The sequence below is a fragment of the Alligator mississippiensis genome, chromosome 8 (assembly GCF_030867095.1).
Source record: "Alligator mississippiensis isolate rAllMis1 chromosome 8, rAllMis1, whole genome shotgun sequence".
Lineage (NCBI taxonomy): Eukaryota > Metazoa > Chordata > Crocodylia > Alligatoridae > Alligator > Alligator mississippiensis.
Window position 1 is genome coordinate 17,160,631 of NC_081831.1, and position 19,866 is coordinate 17,180,496.

The 19,866-nt window shown below is 44.2% G+C and overlaps 1 protein-coding gene across 1 annotated transcript in view; it reads left to right on the forward strand.

Moving 5' to 3' along the window:
• TBCD (tubulin folding cofactor D) overlaps positions 1-19,866 on the forward strand; it is a 228,112-nt gene that overhangs the window by 89,796 nt on the left and 118,450 nt on the right. Inside the window, exon 14 of the mRNA XM_006268721.4 lies at positions 14,699-14,855. Coding sequence (XP_006268783.2) covers positions 14,699-14,855 — 157 coding nt within the window. The remainder of the gene's footprint in view (positions 1-14,698; positions 14,856-19,866) is intronic.

Here is a 19,866-nt window from a genome sequence, read left to right on the forward strand (position 1 = left end):
CAATGACTTCACCCATGTGCCTGTTGCCAACTCTTTACCTGTTACAATCACACAAAACTGCCTCTGATCCCTCTACCTTCTAGGGCTGTGTGAAATTTCACTGGGTGTTTTATTTTGAAGCTGTTTCAATGAATTTTGAGCTCGAAACAGTAAAACTGAAAACAAAAGCCTTCGAAACAGCTGTGAAATGAAATAAGGGCACTTGAAACATTTCAAAATGAGTTTCGAAGCCGAGCTTACTTGGCATCAGTGCTGGTCCTAGCCAATGTTCCCTCTTACGGAGTAGCGGTCTGTGAGCACTGTGCTTTGGTCTGTGAGCACGCTGCTTGGTTCCTGCCTCCCCTTTTTGGTGTGGTGCGGTCTGATGGTTAGTGTTCGAAAGTAAATGTTCAGGTGGGAGCGGGCAGCGTTCGGCTACCACTCTTCTCCATGCTAACTGCTGCCCAGAGCAGCGCATTGGAGTGCTGTGGTCCAGCCATGTGCCAGACACAATCAATTGATAGAACTGAAAGGGAGGCACCAGGGCCAGTGTGGGACTTACCTAAGGTAAGCTCCTCACTCCTCATGCAGGGCAGGCAGCAGCTCCTCCCCAAGGCAAGGCGGGGACGGGGACAGGGGCGGGGGCTGGGTGCTGGCGCGGGCTCTACTGGCTCCAGGGAACTGCTCCACTCCCCTGCATTGCCTTGGGGAGCAAGGAGGCATATGGCATCAGGGCTGGGGAGTAGAGCAGTTCCCTGGAGCCAGCAGAGCCTCACACGGGGCAGGCAGTGGCTCCTCCCTGAGGTGAAGCAAGGCAGGGCTGGGGGCTAGGGGCTGGTGTGGGCTCTGCCAGCTCCGGGGAACAGGTCTGTGGGCTCTGGGGAACTATTCCACTCCTCAGCCCTGACGCCATATACCTCCTTGCTTCCCAAGGCAATGCGGGGTAGCGGAGCAGTTCCCCAGAGCCGGCGGAACCCGCATCAGCCCCCAGTCCCTGTCCCTGTCTTTGTCCCCATCCCCACTTCCACCCCTGCCTTGCCTCGCCTTGGGGAGGAGCCGCTCCCTGCCCTGCATGAGGAGTGAGGAGCTTCCCTTCAGTAAGTGTCCCATGCCAGCCCCAGCCTCTGCTGCACTCTGCTCCCAGTGCCAGGAAGATTGGTGCTGCCACTGGCCCCAGCCAGCAGCGACAGCATGCTGTCATCCGGCACACAGATCCGGGAACCTGCACCCCCAGGAGGAGTCTGGCACAGCCCTGCATCCCTCTCGGGGGTGCCGGCACCCGTATCTGTGGGCTGGATGACAGGAGGCTGCCGCTGTCAGCAAGTGACAGGAATTTTGCTTGTCAACACCTTGAGGTTCAGTTTCCCAGAAACCTCTGCATCTATCTCCTTGAAATTTGGCAGGTGTCATGCCCTCAGAAGGGGCTATCATCCCTGCAAGTTTTATCTGAATCAGGTAAGAAATTACAAAGTTTTAGGCATTTTCATGATTCCCCATTATAGCCTATGGGCGAAACGTCGAAACAGCATTGAAACAGCGAAACAGTTTTGATTAAATGAAATGGAACAGTGCTTTTGAAACTAAACGAAACGCAAAACAAACCACTGTTCTGTCGAAACGTCAAAACGGAAGTCGAAGCGGAACAGTGCTGTTTTGCACAGCCCTACCCCTCCCCTTTCCGTCCCCCACTCCTTCTGTTCCTTTCCCCAGCTTTTAGTCTACTTCAGCTTTGTCCTTTTCTTTCCTGCCATCCTCGTTGCTCATTCCTTCTTTGACACTGTCTTTATCTGTCCTGTTGACACTGTCCTATTTGTCGTTATCATCGTTGCCACTATTACCGTCTTGTTCTTAACAGTTTGTGCCAGTTTTCTCTTTTCCGTATGAATTGCGCTACCTCCTCCTCCCTGTCATGTTTTACTGACTTTTTGTAGTACAGCCGTACTTCCTTCAGTCCCAACCTGACACAGTCCTCGACTGAGAGGTTTGTGTGCCTGTACATGAACCAGTTCCTGGTTTTCCACAGGGCGTTCCTGAAGCAGGAGATGAACTGGTCAGAACAGACTGCTGGGGTCCCTTAATGTTTGGTTAGGTGTCCAACCAGCGTCACCTCTCTGGTCAGGGTCTTGACCTCTGTCACTATCATGAGGAGTAAGATTGCTGTCCTCCGGACCTCCCTGGCTTATGGGCAGTACCAGAGGAGATGGTTGATTGTTTTTGCTTTCCACAGGCAGGTTTGTCTGGGGCAGTTTGGTAGGCCTTTCTGCTCCTCTGTCTCTCAGTGCCCACACAGGGAATGCCTGGTGGGTTACCTGCCAGTTCAGGTCCCGGTGTTCCTTCTGCAGGTCCTTGTGGAAGACTCATTCCCACATGACCTGGCAGCTGCTACCTGGTAGTAAGTCCATGACTGACAGACTCTCTCTTGCCCTTACCACCCTGTGCATCTTACAGTGGTTCATCAGGGTCTCTGGGGTCTCATTGTGAAGATTGTATTTGATCCAGAAGCATTTCAGGACCTCATAGAACCAGGGTGTCTCCATGGTCCACAGTCTTGAGTTGGGCAGTGTGTAAACCCACTAGTATCACAGCAGGTGCCCTGCAAACTATTGTAGAGGGCAAAGGGGGCATACTTTTTTTTTAATTGTGCCTTAGGCCAAATTAACCAAATCAGTTCTAAATGTTGTTGATTGATCAGAGCTCAATCATTCAAGTCTGTGTGACGCTACCACCTGCAAGCATCCTACCTCTCAGACTCTTCAGTCTGGGGCTTCAATACTTCCAAATCCATGGCAGGCATCCTACGTGCAAGCCCAGAGGCCTTGGGGTACCGATGCCCCCTAGTCTTGCTTGCCCCTATCTAAAAGGCCATAGGAGCAAGCTAGAGGAAGAGCCTGAGAGCAATCCACCATCACCATAAAGTGTGTAGCTGAGGTCCTTCCATTGTGAGCCTCTGGTAGACTTTTGTAGGGGTGCCTGCCAGCAGTGCAGTAGACGGGTCTCCACCCTCAACTACACCAAGTCATTCCAGGCCAGGACAAACACCACAAGGATAGGTTAGTGTAGGCATCTGAATAAGGCTGAAACAAGCCCATTAAGTGCAGTCCCCCTTAGTGCTCAATCTTTTAAAGTCATGGTCAGCCACTACATTGCATACATTAGACTTCCTCTTCACTCCTACAGCTGAGATGTGCCGTTCTTTCCCATTTGCAGTGACTCCTGGTTTTTTTTACTAGCCTTAAATGTCTGGTAAACATCATCAAATGGGCCCCAAACAGTTTACCCAGAATCCAGTTGTCAGCCCTTCTCTCAGCCTGTCACATGTGATTAGTGTGGCCCCACCCTCCATGAGGTAAAGCTGGTCCAGGTTGTTCTATGCCTCATCTGCATATACATTTTTGGAAGATCCCAGGACTCATGACAAGAACACCCAGTTTCAGTCATGAGTGGGGGGCTAATTAACACATGGATCATTTGTGGGCGGTATCTGGAGTTATACTTGCATGCCGAGTCATGCTGAGCTGTGGGGTCATCATGGCTTAAAACACTGTTGTATCTGCTGGGGCCGAGCCCAATGAACTATATGGTAAATCATGAGCCTTCTGGCTTTGGATTAATGCATAGTTTGTACTCTCTCTGAGTAGGTACTAAAGTGCTGTTTAAAAGTGTGTGTATGGAGTACCTGTGCTAAAACTTTCAAAGGGGTGCCTTGAGTCTGTCCAGGGGTTCCTTGATTCTAAAAAGGTTGAGAGCCATCTGTCTAGATAGTAATACCTTGAGTAGGGGATTGGGTTAGATCAGGGGTGTCAATGACCATGGGTCAGATCTTGCATGCAGAGCCCCATCATTCAAGTCCTGGTGCTGCTCCTGGGTCTCAGAGTTGACCTATATGCTATATTGGCCAGCCCAGCCCTATGCAAAGGGCAAGGGATGTGTGCTGCATGCAGTGTTCAGTCTTGCTGGCCGAGGACCCATGCTGCATATGGTGTCTGCCACAGCTGGGCTGGAATTTGCTCTATATTCTGTGCCTGCCTTGCCTGCCCAGGACCCATGCTGTATGTGGTACCTACTCTGGTTGGTTTTGGATTGTGCTGCGTACAGCCACTATGTGAAACCAGTCTGAACTCTGCTGCACGCAGCACCTGTTCTGGCTGGTCTGTGACCTGTGCTGCATGTAATACTTTCCCTGGTCAGTTCAGGACAGGGGCTGCATACAGCACTGGTCCCATACTGTCCTTTTCAGGCCACCATGTATGACGAAATCCCAGACTTGGCCAGAGTGGACACTGGATTTGGCATGTGGGGGACAGGGTTGGGGTGTGGGTGTCATCTGACTGTGGACCAGCTTTACACCACTCATCCAGGTTGCGGGGCCAGTTGAGTTTGACACTCCTGGACTAGATGATCTCTTGAGATTCCTTCCAGCCCTATTTTTTCTATGACTCTCTTATTCCAGAGGAGACTAATCAGTCCTTATCTTCCCTGGATGAATCTGTTCTCCTGCTTTTGTCCTGTCAAATGAATGATTTTGGGAGCTTTCATGACCTGATGCTTTTGTGTGGGTCACGTCCTTCATATTTCCTTTGACGAATTTATTGAACCTCTGTGGGTGTATCTGCACATGCAGTTAATGCAAAGCAATAAACTCTGGAGCAGTTCAAACGGGAGTAAACTGCTCCTGGGTGCAGTGTCTACACATGTGCCTGGGACAGCAGCAATTTGAGCTGCAGTGGAGAAGGCCCCTGGCTGGCTGGCCTGACCGGATACAATTTATGCCTGTGGTCAGCAGCTATGTATGCATTTCAGCACAGCGAATTACTTTACCATAAGATAGTAGTGCCCCTGACAGTACTATCTTACAGTGGAGTTAATTAGTTTACTGTGCCCTAATATTGGCACAAGTGTAGATGGTGACACTTTACTGAGGAGCTACTTAGTCTACTCTGCAATAAAGCGCACATGTAGATGCACCCTGTAAGAGCTAACTGGCAATCTGTAGGAGGGACCTATGGCCTGCAGGCTGGATCTAGCTTGTAGAGCCATTTTATGCATCCCACAAACCCAGGTGGGTTTCATCAGTGCAGGGCTTTGCCTGAGCAGCAAGGGGGAGCTGTGACTGGCCCTGGTGGCATGGGTTGGGTTGGAAGTGGCCTGTGCTCAGAGCTAACCTCCATTAATGCATCCCCCCACTGCAGAAAGTTGCTGACCCCTGATGTACAGCACTCCAGCCTGACAAAGGTGACCTTGCCCATTGATGAGGTCATCATAGACCCTGCTGAAACAGTCTGGGACTGCTGTCCACTTGTCCCCCAGCCGTTAAGAACAGTGAACAAGAAGTATTTAGATCCTCTCAAGAGAGTAGCATATTTTTACACCTACCCATGCCCCTTCTTCCTCATTGTTGCTATTGCTGAGCAGCTGAGATGGACCCCAAAAAGAGAGAGAGCTGACACATTTGGACATTTTGGGGAAAAATCATAATCTTCATATAGGTATGATATTTATGTATGTGGATATATTTCTCACATTGCTGATTCCTTATTGTTGAAACAGAATTAAGCTTTGTTGGCTCTGATCACAGAGGGGCAAGCGAAAACTTTCCTTTAAGTTACCATAGATGCTGTCAATAATACCTTAATCCATGGGTAGAGCAGTTAAGAGAAAATTCTCCTGATTATAGAGACTGGGTTTTCCAAGAAGGTCCAAAATATGGTAAGAATGTTCCATTTGAGGACTAAGAGCTGTTTTGTGAGAGAATTAATGAAATTCTGCATATGCTTAAATTAGTCAAGGCCACTGAGCTTACATTCCTTTGAAATGTATTCACCAGGTCGTAAGAGAAGAACTTATTTTGTAGTGGGACCTAAATTTTGTTCTCACTTCTTTAATGCACCCTCTGCTCCACTTTTCCTTAAAAATAATCCCCTTGGAGATGATAAGGTGTGGTTACCTTTACTATGAATTAGCAGGTGCATCACAAAAATGTCCAGGAAGGTGATACTTCCCCTCTGTGGCACTGGTGAGGCCACAGCTGGAGTACTACATCCAGTTCTGGGCGCTGTACTTCAAGAGGGATGTGGATAATCTTGAGAGGGTCCAGAGGAGGGCCACTCGTATGGTTAGGGGTCTGCAGGTAAGGCCCTATGAGGAGAGACTGAGGGACCTGAATCTCTTCAGCCTTCACAAGAGAAGGCTGAGAGGGGGTCTTGTGGCCTTCTACAAACTCATCGTGGGGGACAGCAAGGGATAGGAGATGCTCTGTTTATCAGGGCACCCCTTGGAGTAACTAGAAATAATAGCTACAAACTGACAGAGAGCAGATTCAGGTTAGACATCAGGAAGAACTTCTTTACGGTAAGAGTTGCCAGAATCTGGAATGGGCTTCCAAGGCAGGTGGTGCTCTCCCCTACCCTGAGGGTCTTTAAGGGGAGACTGGGCAAGCACCTGACTAGGGTCATCTGACCCCAGCACTCTTTCCTGCCTGGGGCAGGGGGTCAGACTCAATTTGCTGAGGTCCCTTCTGACCCTAATATCTATGAATCTGTGAATCACTTTGGCAAAAATAGGGAGGAAAGGGCCAAGCCCTTCTGGTGGATCTTCTCTATATTGTCTTCTGCTTTGGCAAGTTGTCATTAAGGATCTACCTTGTTTCTACCTAATGTAGTTATGGAATTCCAGGTCAGTCTATAAATTAAATGTCAGTGTTCTTTCCCGGACCTCATTCTTCTACGGCTGAGATGTCCCTACACTCTGGTAATAGGGCTCTATCTTTTTGTCTCCACAGGACTCAGGCTTTCAGAAAGTCTCCATAGTTGTTTTTTTTGTTAAGTAAAAGAACTAAAAATTTAGTAATATAAGCAAGGAAACTGTCCAATTAGACAGCAGACTGTTAAGCTGAGTTATGAGACCACCAGGGTGAAACCACTGTCTGTGGCCACTTCTGTAGCAACCCTGCACAGTATTTCCAACCTGATACTTGTAGGGCAGTCAACTGGAACTCAAGCTGTGCCTTTATCAAGCACTGTTATCTCAGAAGCATTGGTCATACACTGCTTATTGTTTATCTAGGGGGTCACTGAAAAACATCTTTAGGTACAAAAAGCAGTGTTTTTGAGTCATTTGGTGAAGGTGTGCATTCATATGTGCAGTCATTCAAAAAAGAAAGTGAAGTTATTTACCTGTAATTGGATTTTTTCAAGATGTGTTGTTTATAAACTCATTGTCATTCCTCCCTCCTTTCCCTTTACTTTGGAGTTGCATGCCTTGCAGGACTCTGGGGTTGAGAGGAAACTGAAGAGTAGAAAGTCTGTACTATTCCTTATTCCTTTGGTGCAGGGCATAGGGGAGGAAAGGGTATCACTGCACTACACAGGTACTGCCAGGACAACAAGTCTTGGATTGAGTACTTGAGGCAGATGTGTGGTATACATTTTAGCTATTTCAGAGGCTAAGTAAAAACCTTTGGGAGGTTAAATTGGGTTCAAAATGGCCACACAGTTTAAACTTAGCTCGTCCCAGTGCTGACCTTACACTTACAAACCCAGTCTCAGTGATCAATAGTTAGTCTAAACCTGTAATTGTACAGAAGCTCCATGCACACAAACCGGTCTAAAAATTGCAGAACCCGGTTTAAGATGAACCTGGATCTATATGGTATAAAATGTATTTGATCTAGGTTAAATTAGTGCATGAAATTTCTGTATACTTTCCCTGCATGGCCCTGGGGCTGGGAAAACCCAGCTGGTTTTCCAGCGGGCCCCAGCCCTGAGGGTGCTCTTTTCACCCCCTCCCCATCTCCTGCTCCCGCAGTGGGCTATTTTTTGTCCTCCTCCAGCCCTGCTAGCCCTCTCAATCCCCATGCCACAAGCTACTCCAGGTGCAGCCACTTTCATCAGCGTTTGCCACTGCCAGAGTTGAGCAAGTATGTTCCAGTACAGGGAGGGGTGGAACGGGTCAGGTACAGGGAGGGGTGGAATGGGTCAGGGTGTAGGTTTGCTGAGGGAGGGTTGAGGGGCTAAAAGTAGCCCTTGATCCCCCCAAGCTGCCCATGGACCCTGCCAGACACTCCTGGGTACCAGCAAAATCCTGTGGGTCGCACTTGGTTGTGCCTGCCCCCTACCCCACCTGTGGGTCATTCCTGCCCCCCCTACCTCACCCACAGTGGCTTTTGCCCCCTGTACCCCACCCACGAGTCGCACCTACCCCCCCACCCATGGGTCGTACCTACCCCCCACCCTCCCTGCAGGTCATGCCTGCCCCCCCACCCCACACATGGATTGTGCCTGGCCCCCCATCCCCTGGCAGACCCCCAATCCCCTCCAGCCTGCTGGAACCCCAACCACCTGCTGGCCCCCCCCCCCCCCGCCAAATCCTGACTTACCTGATATTGAGCAGCCATTTTGAACTGATTTTACTTTTGCTTTAAACAGAAAGCTCAGTGTCCTAGTAACTTCATGGTAAAGAGACTTCAAGTGTCATGGTAAGAGACACTTGTATATCTTGATGCCACTTACTGTGTTTGACATATGTATAGATCACTATTAAACCAGTGTGTTTCTTATGAATACCAGCACCAGAGTCCTTCTGATTAGAGTGAAATGTTTGATCTCCCTAAAAAGTGTGTGTTTAATTAATATATTTTCATGTGTTTTAAGATCGTCAGTTAAAAATTGTTCTAAATAGTATTCTAATCACTTGTATTTAGAAAGCTAAATATCCTCTGGGTATTTGTTTTCATATCCAATATATGAGAGAGAAGCGTCTGAAGTTTGTCAACACGGAAGTCAGAGTTGTTTCTCTATTTTTACAGGACTTGAGCAAAGTCATCTGTTGCAACCTGCAGTTATGTTGTTAGGTAAGGTAGGGTGGAGTGTAACAGGTGCTTATTAATACCTCTAGGCTACAGGCAGAGGTGACTGTATTTTCTTGAATGTTCACTGAACTCAGCAGGTGGATATTGTCTTAATAATTAAATTGAGAGTGGATGCTGTTTATCATCTTGTTTGGATAACATGCTTTTTAATAACAAATAACCTTTTTTAAATTTAGAAGAAATTATCATGTCCAAAATATTTGTTCGGCTGCTCAAAATAATTTAACATATTACTAGTTTTCCAAAACAGGATTTGGCAAAGTTACTTCTGCATTTCTAATCAATCTTTGTTTTTCTTTTAATTTTTCCTTTAAAATGTCTTTCTGGAGCTGTTAATTTTTTCAGGAACAGTCAGTTTTAGGTTAATATAATTTTTGATATGTGTAAAAAATGGAAGTAAGGTAACCATATACACAGCAGTGTGACGATAGTAATTTTTTGACAGTTAAATATCAATGAATTGAAATTATGTCATAGAACAAGTACAGTAGCTGATTGTGAAGCTGTAGAGTGCGTTTTACTGCTCTGTGCGCCAAAAAGCAGTGACAGCATAAACCTTATCTATTTACATCTGAGAAAAAGCTTATGCAGTAGGTTTTAAATAAATATTTTTATGATATTTAGAAAATGTGAGAACAGTTTCCACCTACCTATCCCAAATCCTTGATGTAAGAATTTGGTTGCTACCTACCTAAATGCTGTAGGTACAATATGTTGTCCCTTTGCACGTGTGGTTTTTTTTTTTAAATTCTATTTTACCTTAGTGTTCATGATCCTTAGGTAGTGTCCAGTGCCCAGCACTGCCTAAAGGTGGTTACATGACCACTGTTTAAAACTTTAGCATGTGTAAAGTGGGTGTGTCATACTTTATTGTTGAACCCCAGAGCAGTCCTTTTGGTGCAGGCATATCCCTAGTGCCACCCCTAAAATTTGTTATGCAGCTTGACCTGATTGTGTTTGACCTTTAATAATGAAGCACAGGGATAATCCTGTTGGACTGGAGTGGGATTGCATGTTACTTTACACCAAAAAGTGGGAAGATTTATGGAATTGGAGTATAAAACACTTAGCTCTGATTACACTGTATTCCTATAAACTAATACATGCTTTTTCTTTGACCATGAGTAGGTTATTTTACTATTTTCACTCTCAACATTCCAGTGACAGCACTGAGACTCAGAGGCATAGTCAGCTCATTGAGTGCTGGAGGTGGGGGCATGAGGTGTGCTGACCATTGCTGAAGCAGGGGAAGTGGGGACAAGGGTGAGGGGAAGGGAAGGCTTACCTTCGTGGGCTGCTGCTGCTGGCATTGCTGTAGCAGCGCATCGGCTCTGCTCAGAGCAGCAGCACCATGGCCAGGTTCCCTGAGAACTGACCCTGGCACCTTGTTTCTTCCCTCTCTTCCCCTGCCCTCCTGTTACATATGGATTGGGTATAGGGCACTGACTCTGGCAGAGGCTGCCCAGGGGGCAGGGAGATCACTTGCCGCCTCCCTCCCAGATCCAGCTCCTGTAGCCAGGCAGGGCAGTGCAGGCTGCTCCTGTGTGGCAAAAACTCCCAAGGGGGCTAAAGATTCTGGCATCCCCTCGTAGCTGGTGGCCAGGCTTGGTGCCCCACTCGCCTTGCCCGATGTTGAAACTATTTGCATATTTTCCTAGATTGAAATCTCTGAGTTTTTCTCTCTACACATTATAGGTATTGAAGAACCATGTTAAAACTCTCCTTGAGATGGAAGGAGAGGACATATTACCACAAGTGGCTGAATTAGTTAGGGTAATCAGTCTCTTTTGAAGGAAATTTGCAGCAGGTTTGTAAAACTGCCTCTGGGAGTTGTTTCAGTGTTCCTGTAGAACCAGCTAATTCCATTTTTTTCACCAGTTAATGCAGCATTTTTCAAAACAAGTTTGGCTGCATTTTTTTAATGCTTTTATTGCATTTTTTTCAGAAATGGTAAAGAAAATGCCAAAATATCATCTTTGCTGTACCATTTTCCCCTGAATAGGAATAGTATAATGGTTTTATATAATGTTTGTGGACATAATGGGTACACCATAAATATTCTGACTATATTTGCTTTGTTTAGTAGATGAAAATCAGTTTTATTTTAAAATGTAACACATTCCTTTCCCATTATTGTGGCTTTTCTGCAGTGGTGATTAAGTTAAATCTCAAAATGATTAGCTATTAATTGATATTTATTTACTATTTAGTTTTCCTCATGTTATCCAAGTAAATGCTAAGATAATTAAACAACCAAATACTATGCTTGATCCATGTAAAGATCTCCAGACCCATGTTTTTATTTCAGAAAAAGGGGTATCTGTAAATCTAATGTGACAGAGAGGTTTGAGAATTAGATTTAGTTCTGTTTCCCCTGGAGGCTATTTTTTCTTCAGGCAATATTAGTTTATTAAGCTACATGCCATCTAGGGAAGAGTGCATTTAAAATACTACTACTACAGTTGCCAAAAGGAAGCCCGCCAGGGAAAATTATATATTTGACAAAGTTTGTCAGTGTGTTACTGGAACTGTGTGAAAGGTTTCATTCAGAGGAACTCAGAAGCTTTCCTTGTCCTGGAGAACGGGGAGTTAGGGCCTGTGAGCTGTCCAAACATTGTGATTTGTCTCCTATACGTAATGCAGCGGCAGTAAATTTTAGAAAAGATGCATCATCACTTCCAAATTTCCTTATGGTGGGGACGTCAAGCCCTGAAACTTAGATTTTTACTTAAAGGCTGTCCTGTCTGGGGAATGCTACTGCTGCTGCGAGCCCTGCACCTGATGAGGCTCCCAGTGGGGCAGCGTTCTCCCTGCCACCCCGTCTCTGAGCCTTGCAGTGGGGCCAGAATGGGGGAACTCCACTACTACTGCAAGCCCTGTGTCTCACAAGGCTCGCAGTGGTGGCAGCATTCTCCCTGCTGTTGCTGCTTACACCTCTGCACCTCCTGAGGCTCACAGCAGGAGCCACATTCTCCCTGCTGCTGCCACTGCAAGCCCCACATCTCAGGAGGCTCGCAGCAGGGGCAGCATTCTCTCCGCTACAAGCCTGGCAGCTGATGATGCTTGCAGTGGGGGCAGTTTTCCTGGTGCTGGCCCGGCCCCTCTGTGGGCCCCGCAGCCCACATTGTCTATGGGGCTTGCAGCAGGGTGAATGCAAAGAATTCTGCCCCCAAAGCAAGCGCACAGAGCCCTGTCAGCTATGGGGCTTGCAGTGTGATCCCAGGCTCCCCCTGCACCAGCGGTAAGGTGCGACAGGAGCTAATATGTAATCCCACAAATCATACCTCCTGCATGCGTGTGTGGCATGGCAGGAGGTGTGATTGTATGAATCATGCATTAAATCTCATTGTGCCTTTATCTGCACATGTAGAGGGGCCCTTAGATATATAAAAATGTATCAAATGGGCACTTATCTTTGAGTGCCTTTGATAATTATTTAGAGCCACAAATAAATATGAAGAAATCACCAGTAGTTTTGTACTGCTTACAAGAATAATTGCATCAGCATCCCTATAATCTATACTTTCCTCAAAATTGTTCTTAAGCAATTTCTTGTCCTAAAGCCCCTGTAAGTTATCTTCAGAGTCACCAAAATCAGGCTATTTTGGATCAAATTTCCAAGAATTTTACTCATTCCCACAGTCTGTAACAGAAGCACTGAGCTTTTGAGCTTCTACTTGTAACTGTTCCCTGCCTTTCCTAAACAGCAGAGAGGGAAAAGGATCTTAAGGAAATCTACCACTCCATGACTTAAAACTTGTAGTCGTTTGTCCGTTAATAAACAACAAGAAACCCAAAATTCCCATCACTGAAGTTCAGCAAGTTCATTAGATACTGTGTTGTGTCTACCGATCTTTTTTCTAGTGAAGCTAATTGAGAAGCTAGCAAAAGACAGCTTCCTAATTGTTAGCTGCCAGTGTCCTGAATATCTCTGCCAGAATGTGATAGCAAGACAAAACTTGTTAGGCTTGTGAATGACCACCCCATTCTGTAATCAATATAAGTACATCCATATATATATATAGCTTCTATAAATATAAGAATAAAGCACAAAATACATGCTGCTAGATCCCTCTGCCATTTAATCACCAGATACTTCTGTGTCCTCCTTATAAGCTGCTTGAGTGAAAAGATACTGTGCTATTAGAGCTAAAGAACATGGATCATTTTACAAGTTGGCATTGGTAACTTATTTGATCGTCAGAATCCTCATGAGTGGTTCCCACAAGACTTAATCGACTGCCTCGTCTTCAATATTTCTTAGAAGCAATTTTAAGAACAGGGGTGACTTGAACTGAAATGCCAGCAACTGCCCCCAGTTCCACATTTCTATAGTAAAAGTAAATAGCGCCTTTAGAATCTAGCTGAAATCAGCATTTTGATGGAAAACAGATAATTAAATCTGAACTTAAGCAAGTCTAGTGGTAGGAAGAGAAAAGTACAATGTAGAATTTATCTGTATAATGTCCCCCTTGTAAGGCTGCCTGCCATCAGTTTAAGTAATTCTGTAGCTTTAGAGCATGGATGTCAAATGTACAGTCTCTGGGCCAGATTTGGCCTGTAGAGCCACTCTATCCTGGTAGCCTACTGGAAGTTGGGGGGGTGAATATGAGGGTCTGGCCTGCCGCTCAAGTTGGGCCCCAGTGAACATGGCCATCAGTGTCAGAAGGTATGTGAGGGCTTTGCAGATATAGCCCTGCTTGTCCTGTAGCTGCTTTTGGTTACCACATCCACCACTGATTCTGCCCAGCCCCTCTGGTCCCAGCACAAATGATGCTAAAAGTAGACAAAGCTTTCCAGTGTTCCTTGTGTTCACTTTCAAGGGTTGGATAGCTTGATTGAGTATCCTATTCAGTGCTGAAATGCTACAACAAGACAGTTACATCACTGAAGCATTGGTAATATCAAGCTGAAATGGCTTTGATTTGTGACACCTCAAAACCAGCAGATCAAAAAACATAACCTCAGTATGAGGATTGTCCCATGTCAAGTGTCCCAAGGCAAAATTTTCAGGCATGTACTATTTTAACTGTGGGTGACTTTTACTACAGTGCATGGGTGGTGATGGATGGTTGCAGGTAAGACTGATGGTGTAGCTCAAAATGGAGAATGCCTCCTGTTTTATACACTTCAACTAAGAATTCATGTCTGTTACCTCTTCTAGCACCTATTTTTGAATTACAGTTTGCATGAACTGTTGAAAATATACACATTGTTTTTTGAAATTTCAAAAAGAGCTGTATTTTGAAAGCTTTTGCCATTGTAGGAGCATTTTACTTTTTAAGCCTAGCAATTTTTGTGTCCTTTTCTTTTGGAAAGAGGATAAGACTCCCAAACATATAAATATTTTTTATCAAATGTTTGTCTGTCAGCAATGTAAGAAGTTGAAAAAATTTCAAGTACTTTTATTCTTGTAACAGCTTCCTGCTGTATTTTTTCATTTTTTCAATAGGCTCTTTCTAGGAGGATGTTTGGGACAGTGCAAGATACTCCTTATGAGGACACATTAGTATATATGTACATTCTTTTTAAATCTTTGCTAATTTAGGGTGTTGCCTTCCATGTACTTTTCTTTGGGTGTGAGATCACTGAAGTACGGATATAGAGGGATGAGAAAAGAAACAAAGGGTATGAGGCAAGAAGCAAATGTTGTGTTAAATCAAATCCCTGTTTGTTAAATTAGCTTTAAAATAATAGCTCATATCTACTAAGAGCAGTATTTTGTTAATTTTTACTAAGCATAAGCAAATATGCACCTTTTCATATAGATTTTCATTTAAAACTTATCATTGAGTAGCTTTGTATTTTCCTTATCTATAATATTCCTAATTATTTTGTGTATTTATTTCACAGTTATTCCTGTGATTTTAAAGGCATTGACATATGATGAGAAGAGAGGAGCCTGCAGTGTGGGTTCCAACGTGAGAGATGCAGCATGCTATGTTTCCTGGGCCTTTGCTCGTGCCTATGATCCCTTAGAACTGAAACCATTTATTAATCAAATTTCAAGGTAAGTTTCTACGGGGAAAATACTATACTTACTGTGCCAGGTAGCAGCGTTCTCAAATAGATGACACTGCTTTGTGTGGGCTACAAGAAGCAGTATAGTTATGATTATACAGCAGTGCAGTTGGGCTAATTAGCCTGCCCATAGCACCATGTGAACCTTTTGGTTTAGGAGCTGCGGAATATGTGGAGATACTGCTGCCCAGCATAGTAAATTTTCAATGAATTTTTTCTTTGGGTAATGCAGTAAATAGAAAAGTGCTATTAGAGAGAGTCTAGTATTGTAATGTTCTGATACTACATATCCAAAAACTTTTAGGCAACCTTTTCAGAAATATTTTCTGAATCATTTTGCTCAAGAATAAGATATCCTGTAAAGGGATGTCACTGGTAGGTGTTGTAAGGCTTCGGTCCTTTTGTGGTCAGTGCCTTGTTCCCTAGCAACGTCAGGGAGAGACTGCACCCTGGGGCCACCTAGATGGTTTCAGGTGCTGCCCCTACTCGCCTGCCATGCCTTTTATGTTGATTGATGGGGAGGCAGTTCCCTGTTGGTGGTCCCAAAAGGGATCTTGACCTTGGTCTTTCTTCGCGGGGCTCCAAACCTCCCCTTTACCCCACCCTTACCACATCCATGGCCTGGGAAGAGACTGCTCCCTGCAGTCATCCTTGGAATGATCTCTTCTCATCCACATGACCTGCCTCGACCTGGGTTGGGTCTTTCCAGCCGTCAATTTTTCCCGAGTCGATCCCTGGTTTCCGGATCAACTTTTGGGCAAACTAAGCCTGCCCTGGCCCGGGATAACAGAAACTTAAGCTAATTCTTAACTGAAAAATGTGTTCGGTGTCTGCCAACGGGCACCCAGGATTCTGACTCCCAGGATCCCTCTGACTAGGAGCTAATCACTCCTGATCTCACCATCTGGTGGTACTTGCCACTTCTCCGTAGGGCTTCGATACAGCTGCCGCCTGTTCCTCCCTTTTCACCAGGCTGCCTGTGGGGCTAAGCTGTCACTCGTTGTCCCTCCCTGCCACAGTACCTGAGTTCCCTGTTGTGGTTGGGGCTCCGCTCAGGCTGGTAATGGAGAACCACTTCTCCCCGCTGCTGCTCTCCAGCGATCCTTGGCTCCCAGAGCCCGGATCCCTTGCTCTGTCAGCTGGACTTCCCCGGCTGATGCTCAAGTTTCCTTCCCTGCGTTTGGGGCCGCCTGGCTCCGCCACCTGCATCTCCCAGCCGGCGTGCTGTGCCTTTCCCTCTCTCCCACTGATTTCTCTTCCAGCTGCTCTTTGAGCTGCCCGCTGTTCTCCGAGGCCCCGCCCCCAGGGCTCGCTGATTCGCAGGCTCAGGCAGCTTCGAACTGCCGAGCCTCCATCAGTGTTTCCCCACAGCTGCTGCTTGTCTCCTTCCCTGTGGTAAGTATTGGGACTTGTTGGGAGGGATCCACGGCCATGTTGGGGGGGGCTTTTGCCTCTCCTCTCACAAGGGACTATATAATCTCCCTTAAAAATGCTCATTTAACTTGGGTGATATGAATGAAGTTAGCCAAGTTGTGAAAAGTTTAACTGTTCTTATCTCTACTCTGTGAAGAACAGATTTTTAGGGTTTTTTTTTTTTTTAATTAAAATTAAAATTTTTGAAATAAGATTCTATAGTGAAGTTTTTATGGTACTAGAAATTGTACCAAGAGTCTCAATTGAGGTATAAAAATAGTGTAATATAACTTTAGCCCTGGAAAAAGAAAATCTTTTAAACAAAATCTCCTAGGTTTATGATCATTAAAATATATATTTCCTTACAGGTTTTTTCAAAGGGCACAGTTAATGCCTTTTCAAAACAGGGACCAAATAATTACTTATTATGTGTAATGCTTCTATTTTCATTTGTTTACCTGTCACTTCAAAATAAAGAATAAATCCAAAGGATCCATAAGCAAACACTGTGGAGGAATTAGTTCCTAGTACTGCTTGATTAGGAGCCTTCTGCACTCTCTCTTTCCCTACCCATTCTGTTCTCAGTTCTGGAAAAACATGACTCCAAGCAGCTATGAAGTCTTTTGGAGTTCAGTGCAAGAAAAGTGGAACTGATAAGCTGTTCTAGATTTGAGAAATATTTTCATGAAGTGGTGCACTGATGGAGGAAGCAGCAGGAGGAGGGTCTAAGGAAGAAGCTGCTGCTTCTCTTTCAATTTCCAGATGCATGCTTGGTTGTAGTGACCCAGCGGGGGGGTTCTGCTTTTACTGATGTTGGGGGCATGTCACTAAGCACTGTCTAACAACCAGCATTATTTTCTTAGAGTGATCTAAGTAAAAAAAATCCTATTTTCCATCCTTTATAATTAAACCTGTTACAAACTTCATCAGTATCTTTATGGTACTGACTCTTTGATTGGTTATGAGATTCATCCTGGTTTATTTTGACAAAATTGATGAAATGTCTGAAGTTATACTACTATCTAAAACTATTTTGCTCTTGCTTTAATGAAACTGGAGGAATAATAATAGTAGGGTCATAGGAAAATAGGGCTGCAAAGGACCTCACAAGATCATCTAGTCCAGCCTCCTGCTTAAGGCAGGATCATCCCTGACTAAACCATCCCAGCCAGTGTCTCCTACCTGCTCTTGAAAACTTCCAAGGATGGAGATTCCACACTCTTTTGAGGTAGCTTGTTCCAAAGCTTGACCCCTTTCATAGTCAGAAAGTTCCTCCTAACTTCCAACCTAAATTTCCCCTGCTGCAGCTTGAGGCCATTGCTGTTAGTTCTGTTGGCTATGGTCATGGAGAAAAGCCCATCTCCATTTTCTATGCTATCACCCTTCATGTATTTGAAGACTTAGCAAATTCCCTGTCAGTCTTCTTTCTCCAGACTAAATAATCATAGTTGTTTCAGACTTTCTTCAAGTCTTGCCTTCCAGGCCCCTAAGCATTTTTGTTGCTCTGTGCTGTGTTCTTTCCAAACTGCCGGTGTTCTTCTTTAAATGTGTGACCCAAAACCGGACATACTATACCAGGTGAGGCCTTACCAGTGCTAAAAACTCTAAAGCCATAACTTCTGAGCTGTCAGTTCTCCTTTCTTATACTGTTCTCTTGTTTGTAATGCTTCATGCGACACACAATTTGCTCATTCTCTCCTTTACTTTACCATGGTAACCTGGGTCTATATGTAGGATGCAGACTCTCCATTCAGCTATCATCTGTTTATGCTTTTCCTTTGATATCACAAAGCTGTTGGAAACATGCTGCGTGTGTTATTCATAGACATGAGGCCAAGCAAATTCCAGTAGGCCAGTCTTTTGGCTTTCAGTCCCTTAGTGTTAACATCGAATCACAGTATCACTACATTCTCAGCTGAATAGGGAGATGCTGTAGAAATTCCTTAGGTCTGGTGTGGTTTGATCAGTGATAGGCTATATCTATTTACATGTAAGCAGAGTATACTAGCATAGCTGAAAGATACTTCAGGTGGAAATTGTCCTGTAATAAATTTATATTAAAAGTTTCTTATAGTTACATTGGCTGCTTCCTTTTTCTGAGTATAGATAGTTTGAGCGCTCTGCAGTGAAGTTCCCTCTGTGGGCATTAGGTAGCAGAACATATTCAAATACATTATGACGCATGGTTTCACTGAGTGTGTCAGCAAGCCAATGACTACACACTCTTCTTTAAATGAAATAGTGACACACCTTGCGCTAGATTAAAAAATAAGTATCATACTTTTAGCCACATGCAAATTATTGCTGCGTTGAAGGTACAAAACTCAGCATCTTATAACAAAGCACTTGATATTCATTCTAATTTGATCACAGTGGGGAAAGAGTCTTTTTCTCTATAAGAAAACAAGTTAATACAATTGTTACAGGAAAATAATATATTGTATAACTTAATATTTAAAAATGTTGAATCTTTACAAACACATGCAATTATATGCCGCTGAAACTGTTTTCCGTGTTGATAAAATTGGGAAGCATCATCCTTTGTCCTTCTTAACGCTGTCTTTTTGGCTGGCTGGAGGTGCTCAGATGCTGTTATAGTTGTGAGCGGTATTATGACATGTAAGAAGTTACTGAATAATATGAATCAGACTTGAAAAACAAGGTGGTGGTGGTGGTGGTTGCAGAGCAAGTTCAGTGCAAGTATGGTAGTAACTACAAGTTGCTGAGCAGGTATGTAATTAAGTGATGATCCTTTTCATCTCTGAATCACTTTTGGCACAAATTAACGTTCTTGTCTGGAGTTTCAGCCGAGTATTAAAGCAGCATGGTAACTGAACTTCATTCTTGCCCTACTTCCAATTCAGGTTGTGATACAGTGGTTATAAAGTGAAATTCTTTTGCTGGTTGGAAAAATATTACCAATTTTTTTAACAAGCATTTACTCTCTATTAGTTAGACTTTGGAGGGGAAACATACTTTGTTATTCCCATCCTGAATCTATTTTGTGGATGAACAGAGGAGTAAATATGCCATTTTTTTTTTACTAGTGTCAAGAGTTTTGTAAAACAAAAATATATTAATATGATTATATTATTTTACTTTAAAGAAATCTTCTTTGATTTATGACTTCTCCTTGTTCATCATGCGTTGCTACTAAGATGGGTATTTGTAGAGAATACTGATATGGCAAGCGTGTGAAAGTATCTGTAGATCTGGTATTCCAACTCAGTACTATTCTTCTTGACAAACAGAAGTTTCAGACAAATGGAAAGCTCTGTTAAAAATCTTTGCCTCAGAATTCTAACACACTTTCCTAAATATTTATCTTGGCTATATTTTCTTTTCTGCCCTTAATTTGGGATCTGAACCAACACAGGTGTCATTGTAGTACTGTGTTTTTTTTAAGTCCAGTTTAACTAGTTTCAAAAGCCTTCCCTTTCCTGTCCAAATTACAAGCCCATATGAAGTACAAAAAGTAAATGCTTGGTAAAATGACCCCTGGATTTTTAGGATTGTCTACCTTCTAAAATATTTTTATGCATCAAAAATATTGTGCTAAGACTGTCTAAAAGGGTGTTACCCTTTGT